At 58.5% G+C, this 21,641-nt stretch overlaps 1 protein-coding gene across 2 annotated transcripts in view; it reads right to left on the bottom strand.

Annotated features, from left to right (window-relative positions):
- BCR (BCR activator of RhoGEF and GTPase) overlaps positions 1-21,641 on the bottom strand; it is a 107,866-nt gene that overhangs the window by 22,055 nt on the left and 64,170 nt on the right. For both annotated transcript variants that reach the window (XM_036993182.2, XM_073223540.1), the window contains exons 3-11: positions 18,759-18,863; positions 18,193-18,378; positions 13,591-13,698; positions 11,985-12,045; positions 10,780-10,832; positions 8,978-9,118; positions 3,154-3,275; positions 1,942-2,110; positions 743-862 (exon numbers count right to left, since the gene is read on the bottom strand). In XM_036993182.2, coding sequence (XP_036849077.2) covers positions 743-862; positions 1,942-2,110; positions 3,154-3,275; positions 8,978-9,118; positions 10,780-10,832; positions 11,985-12,045; positions 13,591-13,698; positions 18,193-18,378; positions 18,759-18,863 — 1,065 coding nt within the window. The remainder of the gene's footprint in view (positions 1-742; positions 863-1,941; positions 2,111-3,153; positions 3,276-8,977; positions 9,119-10,779; positions 10,833-11,984; positions 12,046-13,590; positions 13,699-18,192; positions 18,379-18,758; positions 18,864-21,641) is intronic.

Raw genomic sequence — 21,641 nt, 5'->3', positions numbered from 1 at the left:
CACACGCACCCTGGTCCGGCCTGGGGCCGGTGGGGCTCACGGCACGGCCCATCGCTTCTGGGACTCCCCGGCCCTCCCGCCAGCTGGGCTTTGGGCCACAGCTCCCGCGCCCTCTGCAGGCCCGCCTCTGGCACCAGCTCTCGCCTGGACTGCCTGGGTCAGAGCGCGGAGTGTTGTAGCTCAGGGCCAGGGAGGTTACCAGGTGGGATCTGCAGAGGTGAGGGCTGATGCTGCCCTGACCACCTGTGTCCAACCCGTAAGCCCTGAGCCGTGACCCCGAGACAAGGGTCCTAGACAGCTTACCTGCTGGCTCTCCCAGCTGCAGGCTGACAGGTGTGTCTGACACCCGTGGAGGGAGAGTCCCAGGCTGCCAGGGCACTAGGAGCCAGACCCGGGAGGGAAAGGACCTCTCCTGCCTACAAGGCTCCCTCCCAGATGGCACCCCTGTATAAAGGCCCGAGTCTGCAGAAACTTGCCAGCCCTCCCCCACCCCCACTGCCCCAGACTCCCTGGAGACCCCCCCACTCCCAGCAGTCAGCCTGGGGGCTGTGGCCCAAGCGCGCCGGTCAAAGGCCCATGTGCTGGTGCCTGCCATGCTAGATAAGCCTCTCTTCGCAAGGGGATGCTTTCCAGAAGAAATGGGCTGCCGCTGCAAAGGCCACCTGGGCGCTGGGGGCCTGGTGGGTCTGCCTGGGAGAGCAGGGGCCCATGGCCTGCCAGGCGGGACCCGGCGGGTGCTCACCTTGCCATTGCGGTTGTGCACCCTGAAGGCCATGCTGGGGGACATGAGCAGGAGCAGCGACTCCTGCTCCGAGAGCTTCTTCTTCAGCCTCTCGATGGCCTTGCTGCCCTTGTTTGCTCTCTGTGGGGAGAGGCCGCACACTCACTTCACTTCATTGTACCTGTGCCACCTATGCCCACTCGGCCAGTCCCCACTGCCCCCAGCGCTCGGGCCTCGGTCAGCGGACAGGGGCCACAGGGCGAGGCCCAGCACGGGCTGCCAGGCATGCTCAATCAATGCTTCCTGAAGGAATCACAGTCCTCCTCATGAGGGCAGAGAAGGCACCTTCCAAACTCCCTTCTTTTGATCCCTCCAAACTTGGACAATATCCAGGGGGCCACGGTGCCCCCGAGGGCCCCTTTGCCTTCCTGGGTCTGACCACACTTCAGTGTCAGGCCTCCCCAGAGTGTATGTGAGGGTCCTGATGGAGGGCTAGACACATCCCTGGGGCCTGGTCAGGAAAACCCTCCCAGCCACGGGCTGTGTGCCTCCCTCCTGAAGCCCCTCCACCTGAGGGAGGAGACCACGCTGCCTGCCACTAAATGACGGGCACAGCGTGGACGACAGCAGCGGTGGCCAGGCACAGGGCTCGAGAGCTGGAGGACAGAGCCCGGGCTTGCCGTCTGCTCCAGGACACCTGGCTGCGGAGGTCACAGCCCCATCTGGATGAATAAACCACCTCGCAGTCACACAGGTCTCCCGGCGCTTTCCCCAGCCTACTGGGCCTGTGGCGCAGTAGGACAGCAGGCGGGTGAGGGCTCAGGATGACCCGTCCTGCTGCATCCACCTCAGCTGGGTGTCCCTGGACTGAGGCCCAACCCATCTGTGCCACTGCACAGCCCCTGCTCTGGCTCAGGAGGACCCTACACAGGAGGGAGGAGCCCCTCAAGTCTTCTCAACCTCTCCGGAAGCAAGCCGGGGCAGTCCAGAACCCCCCAGGGGTGCATGCTCCCTCCTGGGGCTCCGTCAGGGCAGCTGGGCACCTCCCCAACCCTGTGTCCCAGGAGGCTCCTGACAGGATGCCCACTGCTCCAAGGGCCCACAGGGGTCCTGGAAGTGGGGGATCTTGCACAGCAGAGCTCACCCACTGGCCTGTGGGCAAGGGGCTGCTGCCCACTCGAGCCACAGAACCCCCCTTGCTCCCACCCAGTGGGCCCCACCTTCTCTCTCTGGATGTCGTTCTTGATGTGAGAGATCTTGATCTTCATGGCATCCAGCTCCTCGTCCAGTACCAGGGGGATGTTGGGGACCGCCTCTGACTCGTCCACCGTCTGGAAGCTGAGGTCCGTGAGAGGGATGTACCACTTGCAGTCATATTGTTGGGTTTTGCTGGGAAGGGGAAAAAGCACGTTAGCATACTGGCTGACTTTCTTTGCTAACAGCACTGCTTTCAAGAGCCAGAAAACTGTTTGTGGCTTGCACAGTTTGCATGACTTTAAAACCCAGCACATGGTCCATGTAACAGGCTGGGAGGAGGCCATTGGCAGACCCTGACAAACCAGGCTCTGTGATTCCTGGGGACCCGCCCCCCGCATGTGTGATCCGGCCCGGAGGGGTCTGACCAACCCCGATCAATCTTACCCTGTGCCGATGGTGGCAGCTCATGGGCTCCCTGACATGGGGCACACCGAGGCACCAATGGCAGGACTGCAGTACCCCAGAGCTGCAGAGTACGAGGAGCAGCCGATCTACCATGTGTAATTCCCTGCCTTGGGGAAATCGAGGCTCTCTTCTGAGTTCATTAAATCCACTAAGTATGATGATGGCAGAATGGGGGGAAGGGCCCAGTTCTGGTCCTTCCCAACGTGACCTTCTTTCCTCCATTCCAGCCCATGCAACCTGGGAGGTCTGGTCCCTGGGAGGGGCTGTGGGGGTTCTGCACGCCTACGCTGAGAACAACTCAGGAGCCATCACCATGTTTGGGGAAACGAACTGCAGCGATCATCTAGTGATACCTGCCAAGGGCAGGGGAGGGGCAGCCATCCCCACCCTGCCACCTGCCAGCCTGCACTAGACCTGGCAGCCCCCTCTTCTGTCACTCACTCTTCCCAGGTCACAGAATGACAGTCCTGCAGTAACACCTGAGGTTATAGTCAGGTTCCCCTCTCACTGTAGGGTAACTGCCTGGTCACCCACCCCGACCTGGAACATATCTAGATTGTTAGAGATGACCTTTGACCTTGAGCCCAGCATTACACCCAGCTGGAAACGGAATGTAAGTTAACTGAGAGCAGCCTGGCCGCACAGTTACCTAGCCCTCCAGGCCCATGTCGAAAGGTCTTTAAAGAGCTATGTTTCCTCCATATACAAAACTGACCCTGAGCCTCCCAGAGACCCTCCCTTGCCAGCAGGACGGGCTGCAGGACACTCACCCTCCGCTCTGCTTCTTGAGCTTGGTGCAGAGGAGCAGGTCGGTGAACAGGAAGACGTGGCGCAGCTTGCGGGCCCCCTCCACCAGCTCCACCATGAAGCTGTCCTTCAGCAGCTGCCGGTGCTGTGGGTGAGGAGGGGGACGGGGGCTCAGGTCAGGGTAGTGGGCCACTGGGGGTGTGGGTGGCCTCTTCTCCTTGCACCTCCAACCCTCAGACCCAGTTTCTGGGGTGTTCCCTCATCCCAGCAAGTGCATGTGCTGCACATACTCCTCCAGCCCCTCCTGGGTGCCTGGCCTGTGGTAGAGGACGACTGGAAGGGGTGACAGCCATCAGTCTGAATGCCAGGGAGGGACCTGTTACAGCCAAGTCAACAGTCTGCTGTGACAACGATGGAGGGAGCACCTCTCAGCAGCGAGGCCAGGCCTCTCCAGGGCAGCAAATGGATACCCAGAGTGGGCACGAGGCCAGCCACATGATGCAGGGAACACTCCCCCAGAGGGACCGCCATGGTGCAGGCCCTCAGGAAGAGTGCAGCACTCTGGGCACGGACAGGGCACCTGGTGCACGGGGAGGGGGTGTGTAAGGGGGCCAGGCCTGGTTCCGAGGGCGGCGGGAGGCCAGGCAGGGTGCCCACTGACACAGGATGCTGGGACACCTGCAGCCTGAGCCCGAGGTGGCCTCCCCAGGGCCTACTGGGCACCTGGAGTGAGCAGAGGCGGGAGGCACTAGCCCCTAGCAAGCCATGCACTTCTGTACTGGGTGCTTCACCCGAAAGACAAGGGATTACCTCGGCTCACACAGCTCCACAGGGTGCTGGATGGGCACATGGAGGTAAGTCAGTAATTCCTCCAACCAACAGTGTCCAGCACCTCCTAAGGGCCATGCTGTGCCACACTGAGGACAGGGAGATGGGGTGAAAGGCTGACCCAGCAAGCCCTCCCTACACCCGTTCCAGGCATGCTGTGCAAGCACATAGCCAGCCATTGGATGTGATCCCCACAACACCCCACGGGCAGATACTAAGGCCCATTTCACAGATGAGAAGCCAGCCTCAGAGAGGTCCACCACCCGTCCCAGGCAGCACAGCAAATGAGCAAGCATGGATGCTCTGCAGCCTGCCTTTGGGGGCTGCTAAACCCAGGGGGCCCAGGAGCTCAGTGGGCGTCTGGCCAGCCTGGCCTCAGGGAAGGCCCCCCCAGAGAGGCCAACTCCCCGCCCCTCACCGTGATGGCCAGGGAAGGGTCCGGAGGATCAGGGACACATCCCAGAGCAGGCAAAGATGCACAGGTCTCCCCTGCGGAGGGCGCGCTAGCCCCCCACCTCCCCACCCCCGGCCTTCAGCAGGTCCACTGCCTGCAGCCTCAATGTCCTCTCAGGGGCCTCGGGCCCCCTGAACTCTCCTACGCCTTCTGCAGGAGCTGCGGGCAGCAGAGCCTGGGCCCACACCCCCCCAGAGGCAAAGGCATCACTATGGCACGCGGCTTGGCTCACAGTGGTCCGCCAGCCCCGGGCCCCAGACAGCTGACTTGAACAGGGGCCACTGGAGCCCATGGGATGGAAAGTCGAAAGGCTGGAAGGCGGCAGCGTGCCAGGGCCATGATGTGCCGGCACTTATAGTCGCCCCCTGACGTCGGCACCCTTGGGAGGTGAGAAAGATGTACACCTGGAGAAACGTCCCATACGGTGCTGGAGACCCCAGAGATACTCTGTCTGCTGGGTCTACATCAGGGAACACGTCTAGGCAGGGTCCTGGGACACCAAGGTCCTCAGGGATGAATGGATGGCAGCCTCCTCGGCAGGGACAGCAGACGGTCTACCAGCCGGGGGGCGGGGACCAAGGGACCCTGTGTGAGTGGTGGAGAGGCGGCAGGACAGCCAACCTTTCCCATACAAAGGCGCTGAGCTTCTGGACATTACCAGCAGAGGGCGCCCTATGTCCAGCACGGAAGTGGACTGGCCCCCTGGGCTGGCAAGTCAGAAATGCCCAGTGTTCAGGGCTGCCCTGCAAACCCCCCTGCCACCAGCTGGCTTACTCTCGCCCCTGCCAGGTCCTGCTGCTCACACGTTCTTCTGAAATGTCACCTTCATCCTCCACAAGACCATTGTTACCCTGGCACTACTGGCAGCCCGCCAGGCTCACAGGGCTGACTGCGGGCGGCACACAGGCCCGACTGTGGGGGGCACACAGGCCCAGTGCGCTTGGGCTGCAGCTGCAGACACTCTGATGGGCAGACTCAGTTTTGATGCTCTGACAGATGCCAGGGCCCTCCTCAAACACCCCGACCTGTGCAAACCCTCATCTTCCTAAGAGAAGTCCCAAAGCTGCAGGTACCTTGATGCCTCCTAGCCTGCTCGAGTGCCCGTGGTGTACCAGCCCGTGCCCTGCTGCGTGCTGCACCCCATCTCTGAGGACCGTGGTGCATGTCACCTGCTGACCCCTCACTGATCCCCTTAGAGACAGCCACTGCTGTCCTCTAAGCGTAGGGCCCCATCGCCGTGAGGCTGCCCTGTCACGTCCCGATTGCCCTCTGTCCTGAGGAGGCACCAGGCCTCGCTGACCGAGTCCCAGACCACCCCGGGTCTTGCGGTGTGCCTGAACAGAAACTGTCCAGCAAAGGGGCGGGAAGGAGGGGCCTCCCAGCCCTGGGAAAATAGGGCCTCCAACCGTGATACTGACAGATTCACAAAGGGAGCCCAGACCCCAGCAAAGAGGCTAGAGTCAGGAAATGGAGGGCAGGAGGGGTTGGAGTCAGCGGTACTGGGGGGGGAAGGGGCGGCGTTTGTGCACCACGTTCTCATCCCTCTCTCCCCAGGTTCCTGGCACCCCAGCACAGGACATTCTGAGGGATGAAGCCTTCCCAATCCAGGGGCCCAGACTCTCAAGGCTGGTGGGCCCATCCTGACCCACAGTCTGGGGCCGACCCCAATGGATGCCTCCTTCCTGGCTCAGCTGGGTGGCCAACCCGGCCTGAAGCCCCAAGCCAAGGGAGGTTCCTGCTGCTCACACAGTCCCAGTGAGAATACAGCAATCGCTATCGGCCCATTTCAGGGACAGCAGAGGCCAAGGATAGAAGATCCGGGGGAGGAGGGCAGAGAAACGAAGGGAATGGATGGAAAAGATGCGGTGAAGGGGGTCCAAGTGAGTCTGCACAGGCCTGGCGCAGGGCCACTCTGCTGGGCCGTGGCCATCACCTGGGCCTCCTCTCTGGTAACCAGCTCCTGTGGGGATACCAGCTGGCCAAGAAGATACCTGCCAAGTGGATGTCTCTCCCAGAAACACTCACCACTTCTAGTCCCACCTGCCTGTCAGGTCCTCTGGGGCACACAGGCCGGGGCAGGGCCCAGGCCACACCTGGGTCACAGCCCCTCAGCATCCAGGCTGTGGTGGGTGAGGTCACATGGTTGGGAAGGACTGTCCTGTGACAGCATCTCATGCAAACAACCCCAGACAGAGCTGTAGAAGAGAGAGGGCTAGGACCCCACTGGAACCTGGGGACAGTCAGCACCACACTTCTGGGGGTCTGAGGGTGGAGAGCAACTCAGAAGAACCGGTTTGCGGGGACTGCTGGAGAGAACGTGTGTCTCTTCATGTGTGTCCCCATGTGTATATGTATCCCTGAGTCTCTGTGTCCTTATGTGTCCCTGTCCCTTTGCACGTATGTTTGTGATCCTCTGCATGGGTCCCGTGAGCCTGTGTTCCGTGCATCCCCACGGGTGTAAGCGTGTGTCCCTGCGTGACGCCCTCTGCGTGTTGTGGTGCGCAGTGGCCGTCGGGGGGGGATGGCTCTCCCTTTGGGGAGCCCCCCCGCATCCCAGTGGGGAGCACCTGCCGGAGGGGACGCTGCTGTCTCCCCAGGGAGTGCAGTGCCAGGGCCGCTGTCACCTCCCCGGCCGGCTGCCTGCCCTCCTCTCACTTCTCCACCATGTAATACGGGCTCAGCCACTTCCTTTCTCTGAGCCTCAGTTTCCCTAAAGTTAAAATGGGAATGAAACACCAGCCTGGTGGCATACTTATAGGACCACATGGGCCTCCGCCGGGGCTACTGGCTACCACTGCCGAGTCCTCTGGAGGTGCAGGCCTTGCTCACAGGGGCCCTGCCACTGGGATCCTCCTGTGTCATGACAATCATATGGGGGGTGGCGGGCACTGTCACCCCCAGTCTACGGACAAGCAAACAGGCCCAGTGAGGTAACGCCATGTGTCTCAGTCTTCTGAGGAGGGGCGCCTCCTTCCCAAGGGGCCTTCCCTAGGCTGGCTGGCCACCGCCAGCTGTCACCCCAGCAACACAGCCCCGACCCCAGCTACAGCCCACCCAGAGCCTCCCTGGGAAGACCCACCTGGAAGAGGCAGGCTGTTACTGGCTGACTACCTGTGTCCCCCCACAGTTCTCATGTTGAAACCCAACCCACCTGGAGGCGGGGCCTTTGGGATGATGGGGTTTGGAGGAGGTCCTGAGGGAAGACCCCGTGATGGGACTGGCGCCCTTGGAGGAGGAAGGCAGAGCTCTCCCTCTCTCACCGCTCGCACAGTGGAGGCAGCTGTCTGTGAGGCCACACCCCGGCCTGGCGGCACCGGGGACCCCAACCCCTGCCCTGTCCTCACCCCACCTTCTTCTCCGCAGCACCCCTTGCACACTTGGCCAGCAGGGTCCAGACTCTCCACCTCTTCAATCCTCCACCGAAAGGCCACCTTTGTCCTCTGCAGGAGCCTCACTGCCTCTCAGCCACAGCCCACACCATGGCACCACCCCGCAGCTCCTGCTCAGCCCGCCTGCCCGCCTTCCTCCATGAGGGCTCCTGCGACCCAGGCAGAGGATGGCTCCAGGAAGCGGCTAGCTCTTGGGAAACAAACACCAAAGCAGGACCACACCGTTCGCCTGAGCCCGAGCTGGGATGCTGTGCAGCCCGTGGCGCAGAGCTTAGAGCAGAAAGGCAGGCGGCCACGCTGGGGACTCACCCCGTGGTGTGAGGCTGATTAGGCTCTCAGTGGCAGCCTCAGTCAGGCTCACTGCCACCATGTCCCCACCCGAGCCATATGGCTCCTATCCCTGCACGAGACCCAGAGGCAGTGGGTCAGCGACCCCCCAGGCTTAGTGCCACTTCCAACAAAGGGTGTCATGCTCACGCCAGATGCCAGTTCCCTGACTCGCACACTTCCACCGACCCATTGTGCAGGCCCACCCAGGATGGCACTGGGCTAGCACCATGCTGGGGTCTCCCAGGAAGGGGTACAGGCCACCAGAGCAGGCTGGGTCAGTGCGTCCTTAGCTCCTGTTCTGCATGCTCTTATGGGTGACATGCAGGGGAATGAAGACTGGGGTGGCTGTCAGTGGCAGGGAGGGAGGGGGCGAGCCCTCCTGGCTACAGACGTCGGGACCACCATCTTCAGCCTGTCTCCAGTTACAAATACAAACCACACCCGCCTCCCTCCCTCCCACTTTCAAACCTTAAATCTGCTATTACAGTTTTTTTAAAGGAAGAACACTCAGAAGGAACTACGTGGCTCCGGGTAGACGAATACTGTCCTTCTCACCAGTCTCCTTGGGTGGGGACCCGAGCTGGCAAGCATGTGGGCAAAAGGAGGGGTGCTCTGGACATACCTGCTATGATAGAAGAAGAGGTGCCAAACGAGGCGTGCACCCCTGCAGCACTGCCTGATGCCACTCACACAGGACTGGGTCGAGCCCCAGCAGGGTCAAGGACCGTCAAAGGGCACCCCCAAAATCCCGTGTTAGGCTCAACAGTCTGTGGAGGAGTGGAGAGGGGCCCCACACCCTCCACGTGGGCAGGCTGGGCAAACCTGGGCCACCTTGTTCTCACCCACCTCTCCCTTCTTCACGGTCATGGACTGCCGGCGGGGCGTGATCTCCTCATTGATGCTGGACAGGAAGTTCTGTGAGATGCGGAGGGCGTCTTGTAGCAGCGGGTGGTCAGGGTGGCTGGAGGGTGTGTGCTTCAGCAGGTCCTACACCAGGCAAAAGGACTCAGGTCAGAGAGTGCACAGTCCTGGTGCCCACCACTCTGCAAACTGTAGACCCCCCCCACAGACACAAAGCCAGGCCTGCTGGCCCACAGAGAATCGCCATCACCTCCCATGACAGGCCTGGGCTGTGCAGACAGCACTTGTGTGAGCGCCATCCTGGAAGCAGATCCTAAATGGTTTTTCCCCCAAGCCCAAGCTGTCTGCACGCTGCTGAGAGGGGCTCCCACTCTCAGAGTCTAGGGCAGCGTTTCTTCACCTTGGCACTGTGACGCTCTGTGTCAGAGCATTCTCTGTGGGGGCCATCCTGTGCATTGTAGGACGTTGGCACCACCCCTGGCCTCTACCCACTATATGCCAGTAGCCCTTTCAGTTTGCAGTTGTGGCTCCAATAATGTCCCCTAGGGGGCAGAATCGGTCCCAGTCTACTGGTCTGTGCACGGGGGACAGAAAGCTCTGGGCCTCCCAGGTGCCTCCTGCTTTAGGTAAGAGATCAAGCCTCTTCAGAATCTAGATGGGAATACTGACCCCTTCTCCAGTAGGAGTGCATGTAATTCGTGCTCACGGTCAACAACTCTGTGGTTCAGAGAAACAAAATCACCTTCAGTCCCAAATCCTATCTGCAAAAAGAACCTGGAGGCATGACATAAGCCTGGAGGCAGGCTCCCGTGTCTGGGCCCCAGCCTCCCCCACCGCTCGCAGGCAGCTCCCTGCCAGGATGCTTGGCCATGCAGGCCTGAGCGAATCTTGGCGAAGGGACGGAATGAAGGGTGTTAGAGACTCCGAGGGGCCACACGCCAGAGCCTTCCAGGCCGCAAATCGCATTTCATCTCCCTCCATCTGACAACTCTTAATCGCAGAATGGTAAGAAATCATCAAGTGTCCACTTGATGGAATGGTATGCAGATTAAATACCATGAGGCAGGGTTGTTTGGGCCAAAGCAGGGCAGTCTCCATGATACAACATTAGGGGGGAAAAAAGCAAAGTGTGGAATAATCTACATGGCACAACACCTGTCTAATTAAAAAAGATGTTCATATGTTGCATGTGTGTAAATAATACTTGTGGCGGCAGTTCCTTTGTGCGGAGGAGGCAGAAACGGAAATGAAAACTCCACATACTCCTGTGTTTAGGTTGTAAACTAAAAAAATATATACACCTGTATGACTTGCCATATAGATACCTGAATAGGGTCACCCAGGCAGTAGGATTAGGGTCCATTTTTGTTTTCTGGTTTTGTTTCTTAGCATTCAGTGAACCCCCCACTGCCTGCAGGAACAGGCCCACTGAGGCAGGGCCCCCAGGTACCCTGGCCCCAGGCTGGGAGGCAGTGGCCCCAGAAGGCACCTAATGCCTATGCCCCCACCCGTCCACCCTGGAGGCTTGGTTCACGCACCATGACCACAGGCCCTTCCCATGCAGGAAGGGGTGCTCCCTCCCTGTGCTGGTTCCTACAAGGGCACCCAGGACACCCGGAGAGCCTGCTACATCCCCCCATCTATTCCCCTGGGAGTCTTGCATTTCTGATAAAGGTGTATGGCAGAAAAAGGGTGGTGGGTGGGCAACAGTTCAAACATCACTGTCAACTCTTAGAATAGCAGAAGCCAAAGCTCTGGTTTAAGAAGGCCCAGGTGGAGTGACTCACGTGCAGGACCAACGTGCTGCGGGTCACCCGGTCCACAGGCTTGTAGAGCAGGGCTGCAGAAAGACAGGCAGGGTGAGAGACGGCCGCACACAGAGAAAGCAGACCCAGACCACCTGTGGCCCATCCGCGCTGCAAGCGCTTGGGTGGGGGGAGCAGGCCACCCGCGTCCCCTGGGAACTCCCACCTCCCCAGTGATAAGGGCAAACCTGGGGCACCTGGAAGGCCCAGAAGCATGGCTTTGAGCTCTTAGTCTGACGTGAAATGCCAAGTCTAGAGGCGCTAGTCAGAACGCATGCCTGCATGGCCGACTCAGGTATGACAACAAAGGGCTCAGCGTTGATGCCTATCTCTCTGGGCTGGGGAGGATGAGCCACTGAGGGTCCCAACCCTGTCCTCCAGCCCAGGGGGTCCCCTGCACGCAGACTAGCATGCAGTTCTCAGTGCCCATCCCTACAGCAGAGAAGTCTGAGAACAGCACCAACTAACGCTGGTGCTGACTTAGCTCTCGGCTTTACGGGTGTTTCCCGGATACCTGGACTCTGCACAGGAGCCCCGGCCAGGGGCTGACCCTGACCCATCATGGGCATGGATTTCCTCACGTGACTCCCTCAACTAGTGTAGGACATGCATAATTATCCCCATTTTACAGATGGGGAAACTGAGGCTCGGCACATGGTGAAGCTCGGGACATTGGAGCCACATCTGCTGTCCTCTGTAGGGGTACCTGCTCACGCCACCCCACCAAGCAGGGTGAGACGTGACTGATCAGTCCCAACCCCACTTTCTGTTCAGAGCAAGGAGGGTGAACGCATGGGCCCGAGCACCTGGCGACTCGGGCTTCACCCCTGCCTGGCCACTTAGGACCTATGTTCTGTGTGGGTTACTTTTGTTCTAAACCTGTTCTCTGTCATCTGAAAAAAGGAGGAAAAAAAGTCCTTACAGGGCCACTGGGGGACAACGTGACAACATTTAAAGGCCCGACAGCGCCTTGTTTATGGCCGTTAGCTGATGCCCACCATTCTTCCTGGCTGGCGGCCTGGTGCTGGCGGCCTCCTCCTCCACCCCCCTCGCCCCCTGGCGCGCTCACTGCAGGGAGTCTGGGAGAGCGAAGGCGCCAGACGGTGACCCAACAGGAGCCGTGTCTGCTTTTCTCCCAAGGGCCTATCTGCTCAAGGAGGCCACCCCCAGGGACACAGGGGACTCACTTTCCAAAGAATTCTTGGCCGTCTGCTCCTTGCCGTCCTTGCTGCCTCTGGCTCTCAGGTTCTGCACCCACCCCCGGAAGAAAAAGCACATTTTCAAATGGGACAATCGAAGCGGCTTTGACATGGCAAGTTCCACGGTCAGGGAACTTGTGTAGAAACCTCATCCCCCTCTCAGCGCAGAGGCGGCAAGCCTCAGGGCTGTGTTCTGGACCACAGCATGAAAAGCAGAGTGAGAGGGGCGCACGGCAGGCCCCGGATCTGCGGTTCACCCGGGACACCTCAACCTTGGCAGCTGACATGTGGGGCTGGAAACTACCTGTGGGGGCCTGTCCTGTGTACTGTAGGGGGCTGGACAGCAGTCCCAGCCTCTGCCGGGGTGCAGCAGCAGGCCCCTCTTCCTGTTGTGGCCATCCAACTCCCCAGGCACCACTAAATACCTACTGGGGACACCGCCCCCCACAGAGAGCCTCTGATGTAGAGAATCCTGTAAACCGAGGCAAACCTTGCCCTCCTGTGTGCACGGAACTGCTTTCTGGGAGCAGTTAAGCAGAATGCAGCGGGCTGGTGGGGCTGACAGGCCACCATCCCTGGGACCCACCCCAGATCCCACCTCCACCCTACCCTCTAAGATCCCAGGAGGACACCAGAGTCTTTTGGTGGGTGGGTCACATTTCAACACAACAGAATAGATGGTATCACTGATTTGGTCCAAGGTGCCAAGAGAAATGAAGATACAAGATTCTCATGTGCCTAAAACTGTCTCTTGAAAGAAGCTGTGGTTAATGCCAGTATTGGGCTTCTGGACAGAAACAGCACCAGGACGGGAAGGGGCACAGAGACGGCTCTCCAACCTTCCGTGCTGCAGGAAACCTCAGGACTGAACACCCAAGCGTTCAAAGCTCGCTGGGGCCCAGCTCCACAGAGCACCTGGTTCCTCTCCTGATGTCTAGCACCCCTCAGTGATTACTCCCCCATGCCTGCCTCAGCAGCTCCCTAAGGGATTGAGGGGGTGTGACAGCCGTGTGTGAGACTCTGCACAAATCAAGGGCCATGCTCACGGGAGCCCGGGAGGTGGCGCACACACACGTGCACCCTGAACACACTGTGCATACCAGCACCCAGGAACCCCTGGAAGTCCTGCCTCAAGAAAACAAATGAATTTGGTTTAATCCCACATTTCCCAAACTTGACTCCAAAAGTCCTGTTCATATAACTCCTATGATCTATCGCCTGGGAGCTAGCATTCCACAGAACACACTTGGGCAGCTCTGGTCTAACTGGATGCTGCCCAAACTCATTTCTCAGGACGGGACCCGGGAGAAGGTGAAGGACCGCCACGCCCCTGCCCCCTGTCCCGGGAGGGGATCCCAGCCACGAGCCAGCTCAGCTTGGGCTCAGACTCCTGAGCATGTGCGGCTGTGGGATGCTCACAACTGCATCCTCCACAAGGGGCTATCAAAGCTGACTCACAGGCATCTGGAAACAGAGCTGGTTTATGACCAGACCTTGGTTAGGTACACCTCGTTCTCCCCAGTCACAGTGTACCAACGGCCAGCCCACGGTTCACCGCAGGAAGCACAGGGGTGCACCTGTCTGAACAGCGTACCTCCGAGATTTCTGCAAACTGAGCATTGGCCTGACAGCATTTCTCAGCCGTTTCCATGGCAACTCCATAGTTGTCTACAAAGGCCCGGTACACACCCAGCTGGCTGGCCTGCAGGGAGGAAGGAAAAGAGTGTGGGACAGGTGCAGGACAGGTATGGGGCACATGCTGTTGCTCCCCATCTTTCTGAGCTATGGGCTCTCCACAGATCTGGAGGAACCCCAGGTGCAGCAGGTGGTGCAGAGCTGCAGATACCTCAGCCCCTCCGCGCTGGCCTCCCACCGCTTCCCATCCCCACGCACTGAGTATGCTTCCCTTTCCCAAAGCAACAGATTGAGAGGTGACTCACAGCCCCAGGCAGGTGATGGTCCTCTTCCATAGCTGCTTATTCCTCCCATCCCACTTATTTAAATGGTGCCACCAGTAGCAGCTAAAACGGAAGGCTGTCAGTGAATACGAACCAATGTCTCTACATAGGTGGGACGGAGCAGCAGCTTCTTGCTCTGGCTGCCGGACAGCAGAGTGGACAAGGAGGTCGGCCCTCTGGCCTGTGGTGGCTGCAGTGCTCTGCTAGTGACCAGTGCCTTCAGACATATAGGGAACATGCAATCTAGCTGCCCCTGAAAAGCAGTTCCCAATGGCCAGACACGAGCCCAGCCCAGATCTGGCAAGAGGGCCCAGGTGTCACACTGTCCACAGGGCAGGTGGGAGACCTGCTGGCTGCCAGCTGTGAGGCGATACGCATTTAATTTTTCTTTTGTCAAACCAAAGGTTCTCATTAATAGGGGGTCTCCTCATTTAGCCTCCTCCTCAGACACTCAATTGCGCGGCACCTTTCATGGAGGGCAGCATGCAGTCACCACCACCTCTGGGCCCCAGGCACCTGTAGAGGCAGCTGTGGGGAAACCAGTTCTCCTCACCTTGCACCAGCAAACCAGGCCTGGGGAGGGCAAGGACAGACCCCAGTGACCCACTGGCCAGGGCCTCCTTCTGCAACCCACCATGAGCTGGACGCCCAAGGCTTTCACTAATCCTGATGTTTGTTCTGTGCAGAACCTAAATTTTATTTTTACATGCATTTGCATTTGTGTTGAATTTTATGTTTCTTCAGATGACAATTCCAGATGCTGGGTAAGCCAAGCATCCTTGGTACTGTCTGGTCTCTGGCCCTGCTCCTTGCGGGGCCTGCACGGAGGGCCTGGGGGGTGCATGAGGACAAGCAGCAGCTGCAGGAGGGCCCCGCCCAGCGCCTACCCAGCTGATGGCCCTGACAAGTGGCTGCGTCCAGAATCCAGGCTGTCAATCATCCGTACCATGGTCAGACCATAGCGACCCTCTCTCCCTCCTTCCTCCTTTCCTAGCCACCAACCACCTCCCACCAAAAGGCAGGCCTACAGCACTGCCCCACAGCCATGAATCACTCAGGGGCAGGGAGGTCTGCCAGCAGAGGAGACACACGATAAATAAGCAAACAAACGCGTAACACAGCAGATGGCTCAGAGGAGCAGGGCTGGGAGTTTCAGGCAGCTTTAGACAATGTGGTCAGGTTGGTCTCTCTGTAACATCCTGTGGGGATATTACTATTCAACTGTGTCCTATGAATTGTGTCCAAAATTCCTGTGTGGAAGTACTAACTCCTAGCACCCTTCAAGGTGACTGGATTTGGAGATGGGGCCTAGACACGATTAGGTGAAAATGAGGCTGTAGGGTGGGCCAAATCCAATCTGACTGGGGCCTGTAATAAGAGGTTAGGACACAGACACACACAGGGACAACCATGCAAGGACACAGGGAGACAATGGCTGCCTACAGGCCACAGAGCGAGGCCTTAGGAGAAGCCAACCCTGCCAGCACCTGACCTCAACACTTCCAGCCTCCAGAACTGTGAGAAAACAGACTTGTGTTGCTAAACCTGCCCAGGCTGTGGCAGCCCCAGTGAACTAACACGGGTCCGAGAGAGGGGAGCCCTTTCATTACTTCCGCTCCTGCTGCCTTTCCCGAAGGAGCTCGTGTTTTCCACGTGGCTTTGGAGAAGTTCCAGACAAATCCTTCCCACATTCTTAGCTAATCCCAAACCAAGCTGCACCAGTGGCGGACAGATGGAGCTCACATGCCCCCTGATGGTTGACAGAGAGACCCTGTGCCCCCTGACAGCGGGCACTGAGGACACAGCACCGCTATTGTGGTATTTAAACTTTTTTTTTTTGCCAGAAACACAGAACCTCGATCTATTCCCAAGGCAACATCCGATAAACCCAAACTGGCCTTTACCCTCCAAAAAAAGGTCAAGGTCACATAAGGCAAGCAAAGGCCAAGGACCGGTCACAGACTGTAGGAAGGTAGAGGCATGACAACCAAGTACATCCCCTGGCTCTGGACTGGATCCTGAATCTGAGAATGAAGGTGGTTGGAAGGAACGTCACAGCTGACTTGGGAGAAATATGCATATGGATCACATATTGAATCCGAGTCCTGTCAGTATGAGATTTCCTCACTTTGACCACTGCACTGTGGGTTACAGAACAGCATGTCCTTGTTCTTGGCAAATACACAATGAAATATTTAGGGTTAAAAGGGCAGGTATCTGCAATTTATCCTCAAACTATTCAGTGTGTGTTATGCGTATGTATGGACAAGACAGAGAAATATGTGGAAAAATATCACAATCAGCGTATCTGGCACACAGGAGTTCTCTGAAGTGTTTTTGCAACACTTCTGGAAGTTTGAAATGATTAGAGAAACAAAAGAATGTGCTGATAAAGTTTCAGCCAGAAGCCAAACCCTGAGCGGCAGTAGTTCTCTGTGCATTTCCGCAGGACGGGGAGTCCAGGCGTCGCCTGGATCAAGCTTTCAGAGCTTCCAGACACAGCGCATGGTCCCAGGACAGCAGAGGGGTCCCAGCTAGGGAGCCTGACAAGGCGGGCGACAGGGAGCCGGCCCCATTCTTGGTCTAAACGGGCCGAGGGCAGAGCCCATGTCTGTCTGTCCTTGTGGAGACCGCAGCACCCAGCCCAGCTGGCACCTGTGTGCGAGCTCAGCATGCAGTTGCTGGGCCTCAACTTCCCGCTGCAGCACTGCCCCTGTCCCCACTCTGCCTGCCGCAAAGGTAGCTCAAGGACATCAGGGAAACCAGAGGAATCTTTCCCAATTCGGCATTCATCAGACTATTAAAATGTGAAAAAAAAGTTTCCGAGTGATTTCGGAATGTTATTCAGGGAAGAGGGCTGGCTGTGGTTTCTTCCCAGTAACACGATTTTCCAGTTCCGGAGAGGGCTGCAGCCTGAGTCAAATCCACCAGGCTTAACCCTGCTGACACTTCACAGGAAGAGAAATGGTGGGCGGTCTTCAAAGATGGGCGGCACCTGCATCAACATACACCCTCTCACTCTCTGGCCACAGGGAAAGGGGTCCTAGGTAGCGAGAATCTGAAGGCAACAGGTGAAAATTTTCATATGTTCCTTTTGTTGCTCCAGCCTGGAGTCCAGGGTGTCTGAAACCAGGACAGGGGAGGGAGGGCACTGCCAACAGGAAAGCCACACCTTGGAGCGGAACACTTGCGCCCAAGTGAGCCAGGGCGAGGCCAGGGTTGGGGCTGGCAGGGTGTGTGGGAGGCCCAGAGACTGGGGGTCCTTTTGGGAACTGTTATTCTGTCATCCTGCAAAAATGCCCCCAAAGGCATTTTCTGAGATTCTGTTTTTGGAGACAGACAAACCAGGGTTACAGTCCAGGCAAGTGACCTACCAATCCTCAGCCTCCCCACCTGCACGGTGATGAGGAAGGGCCTGGCCTTACAGGGCTGCCCAGCTCAGGTGAGACGGGGCACCCGCGGGGCCCCAGTGCCCCTGATCAGAGCCGATCCCCACACTGCAAGGCTGGAGGTCCCCGCTCCCCATTACAAACCGCCCCTCCCAGCACTTCTCCAGCCCGTCCACGGAACCAGTCCTAACTCAGCCGAGGTGGGAGGCTGTCACTCCTGAAGTCTTTGGCCTTCAGTATGCCTCCAGCTCTGGAAGCCATTGGCCCGTTTTCCCCGCTTCCTCTACAAGGCCCTCCTTTGGGACCAGAGGGCACTTCCCCAGCGCCTGCATTTTTACTGACCGAGTTTCCTCCTCCCCACCCGTCTTTAAACAAATTCTCCAAGTGATTCAAGATCCTTTCATTCCGGTGACTGCAAACATGAAGTAAAGTATAACACCCCTTCTCTGTTCCCATCTGCACTTGCCCCCCCAGGCTCCACCCGCGCCCCCCATCTCCTGTGCCTCAGATCGGAATCCTGCTCTCCTGGGAGGCAGCACCGGCCCCACAGGGACCCTCCAGGGCAGAGGCCACTCTGCAGTCTGCAAACCTCAAGCAGAGCTGAGCAGAGCTGGAAAGGACCCAGCAGTATAAGCAGGGACAGGTCTTACGCTGGGGTCCAGGGAGAAGGCCGCGCCTACTCAAGACCTGCCCCTGGCATCTGAAGCAGCAAGACACACCCCGACTCTTCCTTGCCACTGTCGCCTTGGCATCCAGAGAGCCTCTGACAGCACGCGCCCGCCAGCTGAGGCAGGGGTTGGAACTGGAAGCCCCAGGGTGGCTGCCGTGCACGTACTCCGAGCCACTCACCAGCTTCTGGAAGAGGTCGCCCACCCGCTGCTGGTGGCTCCACTGCTGCACGCGGGGGGACAGCCCATCGTAGAACTCCTTGTGGATCTCATAGAGCTCAGGCACTTTGAAGAAGATGGTCTCAATCTGCTGGCTTGTCAGCACCGGCTGAGAGGTGGTGGCAGCGGCCTTCAAAGGCTTCATGGGCTGGGAGAAGGCACAGGTGACAGGTGAAGTAGCACAGGAGGGAGGGCTCTCCATCTGTCAGGTGCATGGTATGACCAGAGCCCATTGTGGCTATGTGATACATGTGCTTTTATTTCTGAATTCCATTAAAAATAAAAACTTAAAGCTAAACTTGGTTTGGCACCTGTCTCATGCCAGCACCCACCACCCTTTAGTGGACACAGCAGAGGTGGAATGTTCTCACTGTCTCATGGGTGTCTCAGTGACTCCAGGGAGGGCGGGCTGCCCTCATGCTCTGACACTGGTCTGGGACCTGGGCCGTGTGAGCAGAGAGCTCCCCGGCCCCTGCCCTGCCCCGCGCCCCCACCCCCGCCCCGTCCTGCCCGCTACACCCTCCTCACCAGCAGCAGTGCCTCCAGGTGGCTCAGGTAAGTCTCCTCACTCGCCAGGATTCCAGACAGGACCCATTTCCTCATCTCCAAGCCCTTTTCCAAGTCCAGCTCACTCTGCAGGAGACACAGACAGAAGTCAGCCCCTGGGGATGAGGCCCGAGGGGGCCTCTCTCAGAGAAGAAGGCCGGCGGCCTGAGGACGTGCCTTTGGAGAGGGCTCCACATGGGTGTGAAGGGAGGCACGGGAGCCTCAGCACCTGCCTGTAGTCACAGCAAATCAGAGGGTCATCCGGCAAAGCCGAGGGCCACCCTTGACCTTGACAGTGGGACACAGAAGGTCTGGAGCTGAGCAGGACAGGCAATGCCTCCCTCCCTTCTCGCCTGTGACCAAGGCCTGGCTGCCCAGAAGAGGCAGGGCCAAGGGGGCGCAGGGCCCCACCAGGTGGCCACTGTGACCCCTTCCACCACCACCCACTCTTTGCCTGGTGCCCACCTGGCCCTTGGACTGACCTAGGCCTTTGACGCACTGGGCCCAGGGGTGGAGTTCAGGGCTTCTGTCACTTGATTAAGTGGAACCACATGCCTCTTGCTCTGTCCTTTGAACCTGCTCTTCCAACCCTTTGGCAGAGACCCTCTAATAAGGTCCCCCTTCCCGTCAACACCCCTACCAATTGGGGGAAGCTCTGCAGCCTTAGCCTCAGGGTCAGAGGAGATGCCTGTTGGTGCTGATACAGCGGGTAGAGTTTGTGCGGCTGGAAGACCGTGCCAGTCCCAGCTGTGATAATGCTATGGCTGCAATGTGCCCCTGGGGCCTTGGAATGCGACTGTATTTGGAGAAAGGGTCTTTAAAGAAGCAGTTATGTTAAAATGAGGTCTCATACAATACGACTGGTGTCCTCATAAGAGGAGATTAGGTGGTCTGAGGGTATAAACCTCCAGATGTAAAAGCAGTCAGTCCCGGGGATGTGACATATAGCATGGTGACTATACCATATGGGATACTTAAAAACTGCTAAGAGAGCAGACTTTGAAAGTTCTCATCACAAGAAAAATAAAATTGTAAGCATGTGTGGTGACCGATGTTAACTAAAATTACAGTGGTGTCCATTCTGCAACATATACAAATATTCAGTTACGGTGTTCATCTGAAACTAATCTTATATGTGAATTATACTTCAACATAAAAAAACACATATTAGGACACAGAGCCATACAGAGGAAGACACAAAGAGAAGACGGCTACCTCTAACCTAGGGAGCGAGGCCTCAGGAGAAACCAATCCTGCCGACACTGTGACCTCAGACTTCCAGCCTCCAGACTGGGAGGAAGGAATCCCCAGGTGTGAGCAGCCACAGCCATGGTACTGCGTCAGGGCTGCCCGGGAACTAGTACAGATGATGACGCCGCAGGCACTGGACACTGCTGCGTGATGGCCTGGCCACTCCCCGAGCTCCGGTGAGGGGCCCTGCGTCAGGCTGGCCATGCCCAGAGCCCGCTTGTGCTCTCTGCACTCCCCCTGTGCTGACGGGCCTACCATGGTCCCCGAGGTGACAGCCCTGCCGGTCCCTCCTGCTACTGGTATCCCTGTCTGTGAGTGACCATGGCACAAGCCCACTGTGGCCACCCCATCACTCACTTTCCCGTCCCCTCAGGAGCTCGCTGACGGGCGCAGGCTGCAGCTGACTTCTGGGGCAGGAGGACTCTCTGCTGGGTGCTGGGGCTCGGCCTGGATCTTGTGGGTTGCTGAGCAGTTTTCTGGCTTCCACCCAAGAGATGCTGGCAGCAACGCCCCCTCCTACCCACGACTGTGACAGCCACTAATGTCTGCAGATGTCATGTCCCCTGGGGGCCGAACCCCCCCTAAGTGAGAACTGCTGGGTTCAAGGAAGGACCTGACAGACCAGCTCAGGCTTCAGGGTGTCTCTGCAGAGTCCACAATCAGGTTGCCCAGGGTGGCCCTCTGTGCCTCCAACCCTGCTGCCCTTTCTACTTCCCTGGCCCAGGGGGAGGGAGACACTTGGCAGTACAGGCAGCAGACCCAAGAGAAAGTGCCCAGGGCCAGGGCCGAAAAGCCAGGCTTAGCAGGTGAGCCCCATGGTCTCAGGCAACTGTCCCCTTGCCCAGAGCCCCAGCTACCCAGTGTACACTGGGGAAGGGGGTCCAGTCCCATGTCATACCTGATTCTGCTTTCTGGGTCCCTGGGGCTTGCGGCACATCCTCGCTGCCCACTGGGGCCATCTAAGAAGACTCCTTGGACCACCACTTTGCTCTGGGAACCTCCAAGTGTGCGTGAGCTAGATGCATGCATGTGTATACGTGCAGACCCACACGGATGGGTGTGCATGTACCCATGTATGTGTAGGAGAGCACCCATCAGGATCGTGGCCGACAGCCACCCCAGGGGAAGGACACCCACATACCACAGCACACAGCATCCCCCTCCCTCCCTTCACCAGGGCACGCTGAGCAGCGGCTCTGCGGGCAGGAGCCTCCTGGACACACTGTGCCTGGTCTTGGAACTTTCTGGGCCTGCACGGTGCCTGGAACATGTGGGCACCCTATGAAGATGCACTGAGGAAACAAATCAGCAAGCGGCCCAAAGCTCCTGGCTGGGCCCTAGTTTTGGCTGCATCTTCAGGAAGCTCCAAGGACTCCTGGGACCCCTGTGTGCGGGACAAGCAGGTGCCTCCACCCATGACTGTTGGCTTAAACTGCTGGGGCCTGAAGCGCTTCCGCAGTCAACAAGTCTGCCGCCCATCAGGCACACGGTGCAGGGCAGGGGGCCCCAACACCTCCTCCCATCTCAGCCCACCGAGGTCATATCATGAATGGGGACGCAGCTCTCAGCTGATCCTGCAAATGCTTCCCGCAGAGTCTGGGAGCCCTTGGGACA

The sequence above is a fragment of the Manis javanica genome, chromosome 15 (assembly GCF_040802235.1).
Source record: "Manis javanica isolate MJ-LG chromosome 15, MJ_LKY, whole genome shotgun sequence".
NCBI lineage: Eukaryota > Metazoa > Chordata > Mammalia > Pholidota > Manidae > Manis > Manis javanica.
Note: the sequence above shows the minus strand (reverse complement) of the source record. Positions and strands in the feature narration are given on the sequence as shown.